This window comes from Salpingoeca rosetta (assembly GCF_000188695.1).
Source record: "Salpingoeca rosetta unplaced genomic scaffold supercont1.30, whole genome shotgun sequence".
In the NCBI taxonomy this organism is placed as follows: Eukaryota; class Choanoflagellata; order Craspedida; family Salpingoecidae; genus Salpingoeca; species Salpingoeca rosetta.
This window is the reverse complement of record NW_004754904.1, coordinates 66,554-84,053: the sequence shown is the minus strand read 5'-3', so window position 1 is coordinate 84,053 and position 17,500 is coordinate 66,554. Positions and strand designations below refer to the sequence as shown.

General features: G+C 55.3%; 8 protein-coding genes across 8 annotated transcripts in view; 4 read left to right on the top strand and 4 right to left on the bottom strand.

The window, feature by feature from the left end:
* PTSG_12938 (uncharacterized protein) overlaps positions 1–59 on the top strand; it is a 3,721-nt gene extending 3,662 nt beyond the window's left edge. Inside the window, exon 9 of the mRNA XM_004989151.1 lies at positions 1–59. This exon is cut by the window's left edge and continues 78 nt beyond it. Coding sequence (XP_004989208.1) covers positions 1–21 — 21 coding nt within the window. The 3' untranslated portion in view covers positions 22–59.
* On the top strand, positions 56–2,779 carry PTSG_12937 (uncharacterized protein). Its single transcript, XM_004989150.1, has 6 exons — positions 56–163; positions 329–401; positions 655–1,920; positions 2,092–2,150; positions 2,308–2,358; positions 2,656–2,779. Exons 1-6 carry the CDS (start codon positions 132–134, stop codon positions 2,708–2,710), a joined length of 1,536 nt encoding a protein of 511 aa, XP_004989207.1. The 5' UTR covers positions 56–131; the 3' UTR covers positions 2,711–2,779.
* Positions 2,780–3,075: 296 nt separating this feature from the next.
* Positions 3,076–8,476, bottom strand: PTSG_12936 (uncharacterized protein; the record flags this gene model as incomplete). Its single annotated transcript, XM_004989149.1, has 12 exons — positions 7,361–8,476; positions 6,980–7,088; positions 6,600–6,748; positions 6,308–6,399; positions 5,941–6,061; positions 5,430–5,742; positions 5,106–5,215; positions 4,625–4,940; positions 4,222–4,338; positions 3,918–3,999; positions 3,545–3,764; positions 3,076–3,207 (listed from the first exon to the last, which is right to left on the bottom strand). Exons 1-12 carry the CDS (start codon positions 8,261–8,263, stop codon positions 3,076–3,078), a joined length of 2,664 nt encoding a protein of 887 aa, XP_004989206.1. The 5' UTR covers positions 8,264–8,476.
* A 61-nt stretch (positions 8,477–8,537) lies between these two features.
* Positions 8,538–10,672, bottom strand: PTSG_12935 (cytochrome c oxidase assembly protein COX11; the record flags this gene model as incomplete). The annotated part of the gene is made up of 7 exons (XM_004989148.1): positions 8,538–8,648; positions 8,928–9,059; positions 9,229–9,327; positions 9,517–9,580; positions 9,834–9,877; positions 9,991–10,041; positions 10,325–10,672. 7 exons carry the CDS (start codon positions 10,670–10,672, stop codon positions 8,538–8,540), a joined length of 849 nt encoding a protein of 282 aa, XP_004989205.1.
* Positions 10,673–10,925: 253 nt separating this feature from the next.
* PTSG_09846 (deoxyhypusine synthase) lies at positions 10,926–13,298 on the top strand (the record flags this gene model as incomplete). Its single annotated transcript, XM_004989147.1, has 9 exons — positions 10,926–11,004; positions 11,266–11,375; positions 11,598–11,765; positions 11,923–11,973; positions 12,237–12,335; positions 12,492–12,560; positions 12,841–12,906; positions 13,061–13,105; positions 13,257–13,298. 9 exons carry the CDS (start codon positions 10,926–10,928, stop codon positions 13,296–13,298), a joined length of 729 nt encoding a protein of 242 aa, XP_004989204.1.
* A 208-nt stretch (positions 13,299–13,506) lies between these two features.
* Positions 13,507–13,907, bottom strand: PTSG_09845 (uncharacterized protein; the record flags this gene model as incomplete). The annotated part of the gene is made up of 3 exons (XM_004989146.1): positions 13,507–13,542; positions 13,609–13,656; positions 13,821–13,907. The coding sequence occupies 3 exons, from the start codon at positions 13,905–13,907 to the stop codon at positions 13,507–13,509; spliced, it is 171 nt and encodes a 56-aa protein (XP_004989203.1).
* Positions 13,908–13,991: 84 nt separating this feature from the next.
* Positions 13,992–15,420, bottom strand: PTSG_09844 (dihydroflavonone isomerase). The gene has a single exon (XM_004989145.1). It carries the CDS (start codon positions 15,366–15,368, stop codon positions 14,301–14,303), a length of 1,068 nt encoding a protein of 355 aa, XP_004989202.1. The 5' UTR covers positions 15,369–15,420; the 3' UTR covers positions 13,992–14,300.
* Positions 15,421–15,544: 124 nt separating this feature from the next.
* Positions 15,545–17,500, top strand: part of PTSG_09843 (uncharacterized protein) — a gene marked incomplete at both ends in the record, with an annotated part of 6,049 nt that continues 4,093 nt past the window's right edge. The window contains 5 exons of the mRNA XM_004989144.1: positions 15,545–15,691; positions 16,063–16,203; positions 16,434–16,566; positions 16,751–16,879; positions 17,164–17,282. Of these exons, the coding sequence (XP_004989201.1) occupies positions 15,545–15,691; positions 16,063–16,203; positions 16,434–16,566; positions 16,751–16,879; positions 17,164–17,282 (669 nt within the window). The remainder of the gene's footprint in view (positions 15,692–16,062; positions 16,204–16,433; positions 16,567–16,750; positions 16,880–17,163; positions 17,283–17,500) is intronic.

Here is a 17,500-nt window from a genome sequence, read left to right as displayed (position 1 = left end):
CCGCACGTCGTCACATTGTAGAAAAACTAACGAAATTATAAACAACTTTCGGAAACGGCGGCAGCGACAAAGCACGACGGTGCAGCTGACAGCAGTGTTGGTGTGTGGTGATTTGACGACCAGCCAGTATCATGTTCACGAGTAGCACTCAGCGATCGAAATGGTACGCAGCTATGTGCGTGCGTGAATGTGTTGTGCGTGCGTGTGTGAGTGTGAGGGTGAGGGTGAGGGTGTGCGTGTGTGAGTGTGAGAGAGAGTGCGTGTGTTGTGTGTCACGAATCCACTCAAGGAACTCGCTCACGTGCATGTTCCTGCCACGCCAACATAGGATCTTTCCAACCGAGAACCAATTGTTGGAGAACCGCGCAAACGTGTATGAGAAGAAGGTCGCCGCCGTCAAGGTATGCATGCGCACACGCTCATGCACCTGTACTCATGCATATGCACATGCACACTCACACTCACACATACATACACTCACACACTCACTCACACTCACACTCACACTCACACTCACACACTCACACACTCACTCACACACACACTCACACTCACACACACTCACACATACACACTCACACATACACACTCACACATACACACTCACACATACACACACACTCACTCATGGTATCGACATCTCTGTTGGGCTAGGGCTTGGTGAGATTGAAACCCATTGAGGATGACAGCGTATACTTGTCTACACAGGAGGAGCAGCAGCTGATCTTCACCTTCTGCAAACACATCCAGACTAAGCTGCGAAGCCACGTCGCCACGTGCCCACACCGCGTAATCGCAGCGGCAGTCTCGTTCTTCCGCCGGTACCACCTCACCAACACAGTCATGGACTACCACCCATCTTTCATCGCCGCCATGTCCGCATTCATAGCCTGCAAGGCGGAGGAGTACAACCTCACCGTCACGGAACTGGCGACGCTCTTCGGCACGGAGGCCGCGTTTATGAAGCGCTTTGAGGTGAAGTTTTCCGCCCAGCTGCAGTTCCACTTCCTCGTCCACACGCCGTTCCGCCCCCTGCGCGGGTTTGTCAGCCACGCGCGCTCCTTGTTCGCAGAGGCGCTGCTCCGGCGGCAGACACCACGTGCTGGTGATGGCGATGGTGGCGCTGGCGAAGCAGCAGGTGGTGGCCGGGATGTGTTTGCAGGCAGCAGCGAGAGCGCAGCAGCATCAGACACCAAAATCTCATCAACATCAGCAACCCCTGCCACTGCTGAAGAAGATGCGGTGAAAGAGGCGAAAGCGAGGAAGGCAAGCGCGGGGCGAGGGGAGCACTTGACGCACGCGAGCATACGCCAGCTGCAGGAGGAGGAAGATGATGATGACGACGACGATGATGATGATGATGATGATGATGCTGATGAGGGTGAGGGTGGCGATGATGCGGACAAGAAGGAAGCGACAAACAAGGCGGCACAGGGAGAAGGCAAGAGCAGTAAAGGCAGCGGCAATGCTGAGGCCGAATCTGCCCAACAGACAGCAGCACCAACAGCAGCATCAGCAGCAGCAGCGGCAACAAGTGCACAGCACGAAGCAGCAGAGGCCATGGGAGCGCCGCTATCGCCTCTGGTGACGGCAATTGAGGAGATGGATGATGGCGTGGTGTCAGAGCTCGACACAGATGCGTTCTGGGACGATGTTCATCTGCGCGCCAGCGACACGACGCTGCGATGGTGGTTCACGGACGTCCAGTTTCTGTTTCCGCCCTCGCAGATTGCGCTCGCTGTCTTTGTTGATGAGCTGGAGAAGCGGACTGTTGATCCACTTGCATATGTGCAGGCGCTGGTTGAGTCACGACCAGACGACCACCCGTCCACAGACACGATGGCGGCGCGCTTGGAGGAAGTCAAACAGATTGCCACGCGCGACCTGCAAACGCTTGAAATTGATGATGCAACACAGAAGGTGTGTGTGTGTGTACGTGTGTGTGTACGTGTGTGTGCGTGTGTGCGCGTGTGTACGTGTGTGTGTACGTGTGTGTACGTGAAGATACATGTGCATCAGTCTTCGTCATGTGCGTTGTAGTTGACTCCAATTGCACACGTCCTTCACGCATCTCAACTGACCCGATGACAGGCGCTGTTGGATCGCTTGGAAATGTGCAGAAACCCATTCTTCAATCCTGCATCAGAGGAGTACGTGTGCATGTATGTACATGTGTATGTGTGTACATGTGTATGTGTGTGTGTTCGCGCGCCTCGCCTTCTTCCCCCACATGCACACGCAAGTGCAGGAGACATGACTGCAACTGTTGCTCACACCACCTTTGTCACTGACGTCTCATTGATACAGATACAAGCGGAAACAGCAAGCACAGGAGAAGAAGCGAAGCAAGCGCAAAGCGTACGTGCGTCATTCGTGTGTTTTGGCGGTGGGAGCGGAGGGTGTGCAAGTCAAGCCACGTGCACCCACCCACACACACCCACACCCACACACACCCACACCCACACCCACACACACACCCACACACACACCCACACACACACCCACACACACACACACACACACACACACACACACACACACACACACACACACACACACACACACACACACACACACGCACACATGTTCATGAGGTACGCCGTTTTGAGCTCGCTTGTGTCACTGATGTTGGTGTGTTGCTTGCTGCAATCACAGGGGTGGCCCAGAGGAGCCCAGCAAGCGCGCACACGTCACAAAGACAGAAGAGTAGATGTGGTGCACATGCGCGTGTGTGTGCTTGTATCCGTAACCAATAAACGCCATGATATTGTCGTCGTGGACATATACCGTACCACTGCAGCTCACACCAGCGATTGAAACCGTGTGTGACACCAAGCAGCACACATTTGCATTGCAGTTCAAGCCTTCAAACAATCCCTCCTCACATCACATCATGTCATGTCACTGCTAAGATGTCACGTGCCTCTACACACAGCGCGACGACCACTCGTGTGTACCACAAGAGCCTGTTGACTCACATCAGTCGACAAACAAGAAGCAGCGAGCTCAAATGTAGAGGTGAAGCATGAAAACACATGTCATGGTATGACGTGACACACAGCATAGCATGTCACATCACTTTCCCCACACGCCAGCTGTCTTCTTTTTTGGTTTGTGCTTAGGCACGCGCAGCAGTGACGGGAATTCCTCCTCCTGCTGCACATCGTGGTGCGATTCGTGCGTTCCAAGCTCATTCGGCGACACAACCTGCGTTGTTGTTGTTGTTGTTGTTGTTGTTGTTGTTGTTGTTGTTGTTGTTGTTGTTGTTGTTGTTGTTGTTGTTGTTGGTTGTGTAAGGGGAGGAGAAGAAAAGGTCGTGGCGTTCACACGCGCGCGTGACGGGGTCAACATGACAAACACAGTGGCAAGCAGCAGTCGTCCATTGATCAAATGCAAAAGGGACAGACAGATCCAGACACAGACACGCGCGCAGACACACACACACACACACACACACACACACAAACAGACGCAGGCACACACACACACACACAGACACACGCACACAAAATAGACGCAGGCACAGGCAAGGCGGGGCGTGTACCTGGTGGCAGTATTGGCAGTAGCGCCAGTGCTGGTTCGTGGGCTGCGCGTGCTTTGCGCGGGCCTGGCGCGGTTGCGAGCGACCAACGCGGATCTTCGGTGCGGGCGCATGCATCTTACGCCACGCCTCAACCATACTCGTCTGCACAGCGAGGTCTGGAAACAGCACTACCAGGTCGGCATACATCTTCTCAAAGTGCTTTCCAAGCAACTCCTGGCACCTGCGGAGTGAGTGAGTGAGTGAGTGAGTGAGTGAGTGAGTGAGTGTATGTACGTATCTGCGTACGTTTGTATGTGTGCATGAATGCGTGCAGGTGTACGTTTGTGCAGGTGTGCATCGAATTGCACTTCAGACAGCATCGAGGTCACCATACTTTGTTGCGTATTCAAAAGCGGAGATGTAGTCTGAGCGAAATGCGGAGCTCATGGACATGAACTCGTCGTAATCGCTCTTCGCTGCAAGAGACAAGTTGCGGGAGAGTGGGGTGTTGGTGTGGCAGGTGTGTGATGTGTGATGTGTGACGTGAGATGGGTACTCGAGACGCGTAGTTGAATCTCTCAAAGACTTTGGCAAGCAACAGCCACCTGTACATGCAGACAGACACAACCACGCGAAAGTACACACACACACACACACATGTAGATGAAAAGGGCACGTGCGTGGGTGTTGAGACGTACGCATGATTTCCTTGAGTTTCTTGAGCAACTTTGCATTCCTGGACTTGAAGTCAGGGGCCTTGATGTACTTGTACTCCATCGTCGGAGCGCGGGCGGCGCGAGACGCTGTTGACGAGTCTGCACATCGTGGTATCGTGTTGTTGTGGCGGTGGTTTTCAGTGGTGGATCGAGAGGGATGAACGTGAGAAATCTCAGTAGCCATCAACCACACACACACACACACACACGAAAGACAAGACAAGGCAAGGCATACACACACACACGCTTACAGACGACACAAGGCAAGGTATACAGTCACACGCAGACACAGACACACACATACACACGCACACAGGCAAACACGCACACACAGACACACACGGACAGACGCCCGCAACCCCCCAACACGGGGCAGGTAGCTGACCTGGGACGCCGCCTGATGGGGCAGCGCGCGCAACCCACGATGCAGCGCGCGGCTGCACGGGCTTTGGACCGCCGTGCTCCGCCAACGCATTCTCCTCTGCCGTGCGCCGCGCCGTCAGCGCAAAGTTGGGGCGAGAGGACGATGATGTTGATGCTGAGGTGGATGGTTGTGCCCACTGTTGTTGTTGCTGTTGTTCTTGTTGCTGCTGGTGTTGCTTGTGTTGTTGACGTTGTTGTTGGGCTGGTGGACGCTGCTGTGTGCGCGTGCGTGTCTGTGCTGCATATCGATGGGACGACGGCGCGGAGGGGACAGCAGCCTGTTCACACACGTGCATGCAGTGGCCGGGTTAGAGCTGGTTGGAAACATCCAAGCAACGGCAAGACAAGGCTGGTGCGCGCGCGCGTGTGTGTGTTGTGTGTGTGTGTGTGAGCATCGATGAGAGCACGCGAGCGTGCATACGTGTGCTTGTACACGTCCCGACCTGCTGTTCTTCGCTGCCGAGAGAGGGGAACTCCTCCAGGCTCAACCCCTGCTGCTGCTGCTGCTGTTGGTGCTGCTGCGGCTCGTGGGCAGCGGGCGGCTGGGCGGTGTCTGCTCGCATGGCGGAAAATCAGCGAGATGCAAGAAGGACAAAAAAAAAAAAAGGACCGGGAAGTGGGGAGAAATGGAAGTGAGGGGTGGGGGAAGGGGCAACCGATGCAGTGGAGATCCCGACATGGCGCGCAAGCCAGAGGCAACACGTCCAGCCCACGGAAACACGCGCACACACGCGCACGCACGCGCACACACAGCCAGAACAACGTACATTCGTGCCGCGCTGCAGCGAATCTAATGTCGTTGTCATCATCGTCGTCAGCAAACCGACCACCACCACGACCACCACGACCGCCACCACCGCGTCTCCTGCCACCACGACTGCCATCATCACCTCTGCCGGACCGCGTGTTCCTGTCTGCGTATGACGATGCGTCGCTGATGTCCAGCAGCTGTCGTCGCCCGCCGCGTGCAAACTCGGGATGGGCGCTCTTGATGTGTTTGCGCAGCGCAATTTCGTCCTCGTACGCCACCATGTCCGTCACCTCGCAGTGCGGGCAAGTGTAGTGCTCCTTCTCATAGTGCTGTCGTGGTATCGGGCGTGTGCATGTGCGTGTGCATGTGCGTGTGCGTGTGTGGTGTGCGTATGTGCGTGTTGAGTGGTTGATTGTGCGAGGCTGCAAAGCAAGAGGTCCTCGAAGCAGAGACATGCCAGTGTCACATCAAAAGACACATCAGCAGCACCACACCTCCCACCACCACAATCACCGGCACTGTCTCACGTTTGCCAGGGCGCGGCGTGTTGGGTAGAACTCGTTGTGCTTGCCGAGGTTGGCGCAGAGCTGGCAGTGCTCGTGGGCCTCGCGCAGATGCACATACAGCGCATCATTGTCGTAGAAATGCCTGCAGGCACGAGTATGGCGTTGGGGTGAGTGGTGACGTAGATGTGAGAAGGGGGTGGGGGCGGTGGTCGGTGAGATTGTGTGTGTACCTTCTACCGTGAAGTGTGAAATCAAAAGACAGCATCCTAGTTGAGTTGGAGAGGCACAAACACCAAGCCCACGTGTTCACACACACACACACACACACACACACACACACACACACACACACACACACACACACACACACACACGTGATGCTACGTACGTGTTGCAGAACTTGCATGGCGGGTGGCCCTTGAAGCCCTGGCCATCGCCGCGCTGCTTGTGCTGCTCCAGCTCCTTGTGCGTAAACAAATCCTGAATTGGTCAAACGAGAGGCAAGGGGACGATGGGGGTGGCAGTGGTGAGGCAGCAGTTGCACACAGCACATATCATGTGTTGTGCAGCATGCAAGAAAGCAAGGAAGCAAGCACGCGCATGCGCACGCATGTGCTGTGTTCCTCATCGCAGGCCACGGAGTGCACAGGACCACAATCACGATGCAACGGGGGTCACACCAGCTCAAAGTAGAACTTGTGTGCGTTTCCGACACAGAGCGGGCAGTAGTGGAGGTGGTGGTTTCTCTTGACGTGGTCGCGGAGTTTGTACGGCTCCTTAAACTGCTGCCCGCACACTTTGCACTGCAGCGCAAACAGCTGCAGGCACTCTGCATACAAGCACAAGCACACACACGCACACAATTGCATGCATGCAAGCGTGAGCACATGGGGTGGTGATCAAAGGGTGTTGTATGGCATGTTGTTGTAAGCGCGTGTTGTGCATGAGTGTGCATGTTGTGCATGAGTGTGCGTGTGTACATGGATGCGTGTTGTGCATGTGCGCGTGCATGAATGTGTTCATCAATGTGTGCATGAATGTGCATGCCCTGTGTCCTCACGTTGCTCTGCCTCTGGTGAGGCGACGTATGACTTGAGGCGCTTGTTGAACTTCATGGCCGACACCTTCGCTTCATCAAAGTCCTCGTGTGCGGCCGTCGTCAGCACAACCTGCAGCCAGCACGTACAAACAATGCGAACAATGGAGCAGACAAGCATCAATGATGGAATGGGCGCAACGCAAACACACAGGAAGACCACACACAGACACACACAGACACACACAGGAAGACCACACACAGACACACACAGACACACACACGCAAGCACGCACAGTCACACACAGTCACACACACAGATGCTGCGCATTCATGCATTCCCAACACATGCGTTGGCACCTCCCATTGCATTCTTCCTCGTCCCCCAAAGAGTGAGGCACGCACCTTTGGGAGGTCTGTGCGGCAGATGGCGCATGCGTTGCTCTTCCACAAGATGCGGAGACGAAGCCCGCAGACATAGCAGAGGGGATGGTTGCATGCACCAAGCATGCGGATGTGCATGGGCTCGAAGCAAACACCACACAGCGTACCCGCGTCCACAGACGCATCAATCGACTCTTCCCGAAGCTCCGCTGCAGACTTGGCATCCATGGCCTCTGGGACGTGGTACTGATATGGCGCGTCGTTCAAATGATGTGGCACGTATGGCTGCTGGTGTTGATGCCGAGGATGTTGATGCTGGTGCTGATGCGGATGCTGGTGCTGATGCGGCTGCTGGTGTTGCTGGTGTGGCTGGTGATGTTGGTGGTCACCGCCGCCTCTGTTGCCTCTGCGGCGGCCGCGGTGAGGTGATCCACCTCCTTGTTGCTGGTGCTGCTGTCTGTCGCGTCTGGAGCTGCGTGGCGCCCGCTGTGGCCGGGCGTTTGGTGGCACGGTGTCACCATGCCCCATTGCGGCTGGGACATATGGTGCTGCTGACGAGTTCATGGGTACAGGCATGCTGGTAGTGCTGTTCATACTATGCGCAGATGAAGAGTTAGGTGCGGGGCCTTCGCCCAACTGCAAGCTGCCCAAAGTCGGAAGGGATGGCAAACCTGGAAGGGGCGCCAAAGGCGTGAGTCCTTCACCCGCCTGTTGTTGCTGCTGGTGCTGCTGGTGCTGCTGTTTTCTTGGCTTGTTCTTTTGGTTGCCGGACTTCTTTCGACCGCCGCCTCCCTGTTGGTTCTTCTTGTTGTTGTTGTTGTTGCGCTGTCTTTGTCCAGAGGACGACGAGGAGGATGCTGATGCTGATGATGCTGGCTTGTTGGCTCTGCCGCCACTGCCTCGCTGAGGACGTCTGTCCGACATGTTAAATGGTCGTTGCTGCTTCGATTGTATCTATGACGCGCTGTGTTTCTTGTTCTTATTGTTACACACACGAAGCGTCGTGTGCCTGTGCTGTCGGTGGTGATGTGGTTGTGATGACCTGCACGCAGAAGCGGTCACACTCTCGCACTGACATGCGACGTGAATGCTCGTGCGACCACGTCTCGGCGCGTTCGTAACACTCGTAGCGGGTGTAATGGTAGACGAATAATGACCAGGACATTCAACAAAGCTCGGCAAGTTCACGAACGACACTTTATGCTGTTGAGGCCTGTTCTTGCTGCAGCTGCCGCTGTTCTGGTGGCACGATGGGGGACACGGTGCTCGTGGACTTGAAGAACGTGTAGCTCAGCGTAATGTCATTAATCTGTCGTGTGTGTGTATGTATGTGCATGTGTGTGTGTGTGTGTGTGTGGGGGGGGGGGTGTTGTGTCGTTGTTTTGTGCATGTGTGTGTGTGTGTGTGTGTGTGTGTGTGGATGTGTGTGTGTGGATGTGAGCTTTAACTGCAAGCATCAACGTGCGCGCGCGTGGGTGTGTGTGTGTGTGCGTGTGCCAGGGGTGGTTTGGTCATGTCACGTCATCAAGCGACAAACATGGAGACATGCATGCCAACACGGCCATCTCCATCAGCAGTGCCGCCGCACCCGCATGAGGTTTGGGTCCTCTGCAAACTCCGGGTCGATGTAGAAGAAGACGGGCATATCCACCTCCTCGTTTGGATTCAATCGCTGCTCTTCGAAACAGAAGCACTGGATCTTGTTGAAGTACTGCCCTGCCTGTTTGCACACACACATACACAAGGAGGTGCTGGTGTCAGTCTTCTGCACCAGACACACACAGACAATGATACAGATACAGACAGTGATGCAGATACACACATACACACACGCGCACACACGCACACATACACACACACACACATGCAAGACACATCATCAGCAGCACCTCAAAGGGGACGACGTTGTATGTGGAGATGCCTGTGATGGCCTCATCCGTGGGGTTGGAGGCGGTGAAGAACGCAAGCGCTGTCTCGCCAGGAACAACCTGCGTTGTTCACACGTGCGCAGCAAGGGTGTAGGGCGTGACGCATGTGAAGGTAGGTGTGCACGGGTGTCGCTACGTACAGCAGGACAGCAGGGCAGTAGGCAGCAGGGCAGTTTGCAACAGCACAGCCTGCAAATAGAACAGCCAGCAGACAGATGCCCTCACTCTGCCTCGCCTGCATCAACGTACAGTGACTGCCTTCTGTTGTGGCTTGAACGACCACGGCATCGTGGCACTCGTGTCGGCATTGAACCTATCACGCAACAGCCACAGGTGGGGGGGGGGTTGAGTGAGTGAGTAAGGGAGTGTGTGAGTGAGTGAGTAAGGGAGTGAACGAGTGAGAGAGAGTGTGTGAGTAAGGGAGTGAGCGAGTGAGAGAGTGTGTGTGCGTGTGTGAGTGTGTGCGTGTGAGTGAGTGTGAGTGTGTGTGAGTGAGTGAGTGTGTGTGCGTGTGGATGCAGAAAAGTTCAGTGGCACATGCCAACGTGCACTGAGCCATGACGCACCTGACGGTGATTTGTCGATCTTCCACAGGCACCATGTCCTCAACCTGAAGGAATAAATACGCATGAGGACAAGGTGGACTGATACAACCCCTCCAAACACAGCCCCACTCAATCAGGCAACGCAAAGAGCCATTGTACGCAAAGATCATGCCCGCACCTTTTTCTTATCGTTGTCGTGCTTGTTCACCGTACCGCCATACCCAGTGGCCTGTCAGTACAAGTCGCAACAAATGGGTGAGCGCGTGACCCACCAAATATGACAACCGCTTCAGGGTGGCCCGTTTCTCGGCAACCGCTTCAGGGTGGCCCGTTTCTCTGCACACAAGTACGCGAGACACAATGTGCCACAATGTACGACGCACAGACAAACACACACACACACACACAAACACACACACACACAAGTACATCACCCACAACACAGACACACACACACACACACGCACGCACACACACACACACACACACACACACGAGCGCACAATACACACACGCCATGCCTGGCAGAAGGCTCTGTAGAGCGGCACGGCTGCGTAGGAGAAGCCCAAGATCATGATGATCCAAGCCGTGGCGTAGATGGCGGTCGCCTTGTTATCGCCGCGGCTAAACTGCGGCTGCTGATACTGTGTTGAATAGAGGCGGCGACTCCAGCTCTGGCTGAGCCACTGCAGGGTGCGCGGCGTGTGTCTGCTCGTGGATGTGTGGGCCATGACCGCTCTCGCTGTTCTCTGGGACTGCGCAGAATATGTCGTCACCGTTCGCGCCGATGTCGCCCGCAACACGCCCGCTGCGACGCCTCGCGCCATGCTCTGCGGCTGCGCCGTGGCCGCTTTCGCCATGCACACCCCACACAACCTCGCAACACCCGTAAACACACCAGCCATCACCATCTTGCGTCCTGGTTGGTCAAGTCCTGAAAAATATCGAACAGCTTCCATAAATTTTCAGCGATCTCGTGCACGCAACAACGTGCTCTCCAGAGCAAGCATCATAACCACCACCACAACAGCCGTCACATCACGGACAGCCGCACAACAGGTACATCACTCTCGCCGATCAGTGAGTTTACAGTAGATCACGCAGGAGGCAGTCATGGAGCAGGCCACGGACGCACAGCAGGCTGTTCTGCTGAGGAGCGAACCCATGCCGGAGGACGCAGTGAAAGTCAAAGGTGCGTGTAGTGTGTGTGTGTGTGCGTGTGTGTGTGTGCATGTGTGTGTGCGTGTGTGCGTGTGTGTGTGCATGTGTGTGTGCATGTGTGTGTGTGTGTGCGTGTGCGTGCCAAGTGTGTGTACGTGTGCCACGCGTGTGAAAGGGAATGTGCCCACGTGCGTGTGAGTGTGAACTTGTCAAGTCATAACAGTGCCACATGGACGAACGTCCACAGCGTGACCACGATCAGCACCAACACTCACGGTTGCGGCGTAAACAGGCTATGATTTCAACCAAGGCGTGGACCACGACAAGCTGCTGCAGTCGTTCCTCACGACCGGGTTCCAGGCCACCAACCTCGGCCTTGCCATCGAGGAAGTGCAGCGCATGGTAAGGTCGCTGATGAGCTTGCTGGCGCTGATGCTTGCATGCACACGGGTGACGTGAGGCGTGCTCTATGTGCCCCGTGTGCCCCGTGTGTTCCGTGTGCACACAAATGCCCTGTGCGGCACCACATTGTGTGAGAAGCTGGTTGTTTGGTTGGTTGTTTGTTTGTGTAGTTGTTTGGTTCGTTCGTTGTCATTCATCACGTTCGTGTGCATGGGCTCGCAGCTGGACTGGTCGCTGGCCGATGAGCCTGTGAAGGAGGGCGAGGATGAAGAGCTTCGTGACCCAGAGGCGCGTAAGAAGGTCAAGACAAAGATCTTCCTCGGCTACACCTCCAACATGATCTCTGCCGGTGTCCGCGACACCATCCGATTCCTCGTGCAACACAAGATGGTGCGCGCATGCATGTGTGTGTATGTGTTTGTATGTGTGTATGTGTGTATGTGTGTGTGGAGGGGGTTCCTGCTTGTGAATCACCTGTGCGCTGTGCTCATGTATGCGTATATATGTGTTCATCCTCGCTCATTGATTGTTTTTGCTGGCCGTGTAGGTGGACGTGATTGTGACTACTGCTGGTGGCATCGAGGAAGACTTTATCAAGGTCCGTGCCACAGAATGCGTGCGCTTTTGTTTTGAGCGTGCACACGTGTATACGAGAGTGCATTGTGTGTTTCTGTACATGTGCTTTGACGTGTGTGCATTGTGTTGCTCACCTGTTCACGATGTGCGTGCATTGTGTGTGCTTTGACGTGTGCGCATTGTGTTGCTCACCTGTTCCCGATGTGCGTGCATTGTGTGTGCTTTGACGTGTGTGCATTGTGTTGCTCACCTGTTTCATCATGTGCACGTACTACCTGTGTGCAGTGCATGGCGGACACGTATCTCGGCGACTTCAGCCTCAAGGGCCGCGACCTGCGACTCAAAGGCATCAACCGCATCGGCAACCTCCTCGTCCCAAACGACGTACGCTTTCCTGTGTGCGTGTTTGTGTGTGTGTGTGTTTGCGTGTGTGCGTGTGTGCGTGTGTGCGTCGCTTGCGTTGGGCTTCACTGTTCATTTACGCATTTGCTTGTACGTGTGCAAACATATGTGTGTATACATGTGTGTGTGTGTGTCCAGAACTACGTCAAGTTTGAGGAGTGGATGATGCCCATCTTGGACCAGATGTTGCACGAGCAGAAGACAGAGGTGACGATGATAGTGGCGGTGGTGGTGGTGGTGGTGATGATAGTGCATGCTCATTGATGCGCAGTCCATATGCGTCTGGCAACTCACAGCGTGCTGTTTCATTCTCACGTGTGTATGTATGTGTGTATGTATGCATGTATGTATGTATGTATGTATGTGTGTATGTATGTATGTATGTATGTATGTATGTATGTATGTATGTATGTATGGTATGTATGTATGTGTGTATGTATGTACGTACGTGCGTGTGTGTGTGTGTGCGTGTGTGTGTGTGTGTCAGGGAGCGCACTGGACGCCATCGCGCATGATCCACCGCCTGGGAAAGGAAATTGACAACCCAGACTCGGTCTACTACTGTGTGTGTGTGTGTGTGTGTGTGTGTGTGTGTGTGTGTGTGTGTGTGTGTGTGTGTGTGTGTGTGTGTGTGCTTCCAGGACAACCACCATCATCTCCACCACTACCACCATCACCATCTCCACCATCACCACCACCGCCATTAGAACGATATCCCCGTGTACTGCCATGATGAAGCCGTCAGCGCTGCGGTAGTAGCCCCTCGTGATGGAGCGGAAGCGTTCTTGCCCGGCCGTATCCCACTGCAACCAACAAGCCACACACACACACACACACACACACACACACACACACACACACACACACACACACACACACACACACACACACACACACACGCAGTGTGCAATTGCAGGAGACGTAATGTTGAGGTGCGGGCAGTAACACAGGCGCACAGCAGCAGAGGCACGAGGGCAAAGACGACAGCTCGATCGCACAACAGGGACGATCGTGACGACTGCTGTCACTTGTTGTACTTACAATCTGAACTTTGCTGCGCTTGCCTGCCCCGTCCATGGTCGACAGTTTCTTTGATCCCATGTACGATCATGCAAGGGCGTGATGTGTGAGGAGGTTGCGTGGATATGGCGCATCATCCAAAGATGCTAAGGGTGCATCGAGGCAGCAACTGGCAAGCACGTACGCAGGGCAAGTGAGAGGCGGGGAGGGGACAACAAGCCAGGTATTTGCTTACAAAGTCCACGCCGATCGTGGGCATGTACACATCGCTGTATCTGTGATCCTGGATCAAAGCGAGTGCCAATGTGGGGATATTGTGAGTTGGGGGTGCGATGGGAAAGACAGGCAGGCACGGCAGGCGGGCAGACACAGGCACAGACAAACACACAGACACACAGACAAGGACACAGGCACAGACACACAGACACACAAATGACATGGACTCACAACAAACTTGCGGAGCACGCTTGTCTTCCCGACGCCATCATCGCCGATCACGACAAGCCGGATCAAGTTGTGAAAGTCTGGCTCCATCACCGCCTTGCCGTGTGTGTGTGTGCGTGTGTGTGTGTGTGTGTGTGTGTGTGTGTGTGTGTGTGTGTGTGTGTGTGTGTGTCCACTGTCTGCTGCTTCAGCTTGACCGATCGATCTCAGCTTTGTTGTTTGGTGGGAGGACTTTGTTTGGTGTGGAAATGAAAAAACAAACAAAAAGAGAGAGCAAACAAAACAAACAAGAAGCAAGTGCCACGCTGGCACTGCAAGTCCCACGTTGCACAGTGGAGTTGAGGCAAGAACACGTCAATGGTAGGAGGAGGTGTAACTGCTTGAGCAACTGCACACGCTGCACAGGTCACTGCACAAACAGCAACAGCCCTGGCTGCGTGAGTATGCGCTTGTTGCACAAGAAAGCGAATGAAAGCAGTGGGATCAGAGAAGGTTGAGGCGCTGGAGGGAGAGGCCCGTGTCCTTGATGGTGGTGTTGACGTCGATGGGCTTCAAGCCAAGCTCCTCCTTGGCCAGTGTGCAGTAGACAAAGGGCGGGTTTGGCACGGGCTGTGCGGGCTTGTCGCCCTCCATCTCCTCCCCGCCAATGACGGGGATGTCTGGGAACAGCTCCTGCATGCGCTTCTGCAGCTGCCACGTGAAGAGCTCGTATGAGGGGTCGGCGGCGCACAGCAGGTAGCGGGAGCCCGGCTTGATGGTCTTGCTCTCCAGACACAGGCGGTGGCCAATGGCGACATCACGCACGTCCACGATGTTCCACAGCATGCGGCCGCCTGCCACCTTCGTGTACGGCTTGCCCTGCAGCATCTGCTTGATGCAGTTCTGCCAGCTCCAGCCCTGGTCATGGTTGGCGCACATGAGCGGCCCGATGACGTGCGACGGCATCGTGGACACGGCGTCCCACGTCGTCTCCTCCTTGGCAGACAGCTCGTTGATCATGCGCTCCGTCGCTGCCTTGGCCATCGCATACGCCAGGTCCCTATTGGTGGGAATGTCTGCCTCGCGCCACTTCTCTGGGTCGCGGTCTTGGTCGCACCAGTCCTTCTCCGTAAACACGTAGCCCTCTGCATGCGGGTGCACGACCGCTGCGCCGGAGCTCGTGAACACAAACCGCTTCACCGTCCCGGCCTTGTTCACAGCGTCAACCACGTGCTTGTTCTGCGTGAAGCAGCCATCATACACCTCCTGTGGCGTCTCCTTGTTGTAGCCAACAGCGGCAGCGGCGTGCACAACGGCAGCGCACCCAGCAAAGGCGTCGTCGTAGCTGCCCTCCTTGAACAGGTCCGCCGCAAACAACTTCACTTGGCCCGTGCAGCCTTCCTTCCCGTTCAAGGCGAGCAGGTGGTCCACCTTCTCCGGGCGCTTCACATCCCGCACGCACGCGTGCACCGTGTATCCGTGCTCCACCAAGTCTTGCACAATCCACGACCCAATGTAGCCACTGGCCCCCGTCACGGCCACTGGCCCGTCCGCAGCACTCACCGCAGGCATTGTGCGTGTTGTGGTTGTTGTTGTTGTGGTTGTGGGTGTTGTGGTGGTCGTAGTGAGTTTGCTTGGAGGACAGTGTTGAAAAGTGTAGCAAGATAGCTTTCACTTTTCCGCAATCATCATCAAACTCGACCGCTGCTCAGAACAAGCACACTGCAACAACACCACAAGCAAGCACGATGACAACCACCCCACCGCAACAACCTCGGGTTGATGCGCGCATTGCTGCGCTGTGTGGACCAGGCAAGGACGTGGTGCGGCCGTCCGCCGTGTTTGTCTTGAACAAGGAGGATGGCGACGATGATGCAGCTATCATCGTGTGCGAGGTGAGACGCGTGCAGTGGGGTGTTTGAGGAGAGAATGATAAGCTTGGGGGGGGGGGGGGAATGGGAGAAGACGACAAGCCAACACACTCTCCGTGATCACTGATGAGGCACATAATTCACACGTGCGCATACGAATGCACTCGACACATGTGCAAACACTCACACACCCTCTCTTTCTTTCACACACACACACTCTCTCTCACACACTCTCTTTTTTTCATGCACTTCCCCCATCCAAACGCTCACTCTCAACACACACACACACATCTACACACACATCTACACACACGCACACACACACACACACACACACACACACACATCTACACACACATCTACACACACACACACACACGCCCGGCACGTTGTAGCGCAAAGCCAGCACACTGCAGTTCTACAGGTCGCAAGGAGCCGGCAACACCGTTGCCACCCTGGATGACTCGCTCACCTTGACCGACGTGGACGGCTTCTTTCCAATCTCCGATACGGCATTTGCGTACCAGAAAGGCCAGGTGCGTGTGTGCGCGTGTATGTGTGTGTGTGTGTGTGTGTGTGTGTGCGTGTATGTGTGTGTGTGTGTGTGTGCGCGCGCGTGCGTGTGTGTGTGTGTGTGCGTGGGAACTCGTACCCTTGAATGTGTGAACGTTTGTGTCGGAACTGCCCGTGCACGTAGGCACTTTCGCCCGGGTGTACTCACAATGTACGCCAACCTGCATCTTGCTGTTCATCGTTGCAATCACAGGATGTGAAGTTGTACGACTTTGCGACCAAGGAGACATCGGACGTGTGTACATTGCCTGCAAGAGCCTCGGAGGTCTGCATCACTTACTCCGTGGACGCCGGTGCCACCGTCGCCTGCTTCCAGCCCGACGAACGTGAGTGCACAAGCGCGCGCGCACACACACACACACACACACACACATGTCATGCATATTTCGCACACATGTCACAAACATGACGTTCAGGCACATATCACACACAAAAACATCACGTGTACATGCACACGTCATGCCACTCATGCACGTGGCCCACTGCTCCCACCAACGGTTCTCGAAACAGGTTGCAAGGACGCCCCGCTTGTGCTGCCGTGTGAGCCTGCCGCCAAGACCCTCCTCGCCCATCGGCCGCTCGCGGGATGGGCCACCGTCTGCGTCGTCCCAGAGACGGCAGAACGCCTCACCATCGCAAGTGCGCAGTCGATGCGTGTGTGTGTGTGCGTGCCTTCGTGTGTGTGTGTGTGTGTGTGTGTGTGTGTGTGTGTGTGTGTGTGTGTGTGTGTGTGTGTGTGTGTGTGTGTGTGTGTGTGTGCGTGCGTGTGCGTGTGCGTGTGCGTGTGCGTGTGATTGTGTGTTTGTGTGTGTGTGCGTGCCTTCGTGTGTGTGTATGTGTGTGAGGGGAACAAAGAGCGCAGTTCACATCTGCTCGTCTTCACGCTTCTACGATTGTGTATGCGGTGTGTGTCCTCTGAGCAGGCGACGGTCGCCTGTGTGCGTATGCGGTCATGACGAATGTGATTCCCGAGGAAGCAGAGAGGGGCGAAGTCGTCATATGCCGCCTTGCTCCCGCCGCCACCCCGCACCAGGCACGTCGCGTATGTCTGTGTACGAGTGTGTTTTGTGTTACGTTAGTACATCTGTGTGTGCGTGTGCGTTTGTGTGTTTACTCACACATGTAAACACTTGCATTCACGTCCTTGCATTCGAGTGCGTGGGTGTCGAAGTTTGCTATCGCTGCTTGTGTTGCGTTGGTCTTGTGCACGTGGTTCACCTTGCTTCCATGTGCGCTTATGGCTCACACCTTCACACGAAA

Coding starts and splice junctions, on each gene's coding strand:
- PTSG_12937 (XM_004989150.1), top strand. CDS start 132: ATGTTCACGAGTAGCACTCAGCGATCGAAATG. Junction 1,921..2,091: donor TTGATGATGCAACACAGAAG/GTGTGTGTGTGT, acceptor ACCCGATGACAG/GCGCTGTTGGATCGCTTGGA. Junction 2,151..2,307: donor TTCAATCCTGCATCAGAGGA/GTACGTGTGCAT, acceptor TCATTGATACAG/ATACAAGCGGAAACAGCAAG.
- PTSG_09844 (XM_004989145.1), bottom strand. CDS start 15,368: ATGCCTGCGGTGAGTGCTGCGGACGGGCCAGTGGCCGTGACGGGGGCC.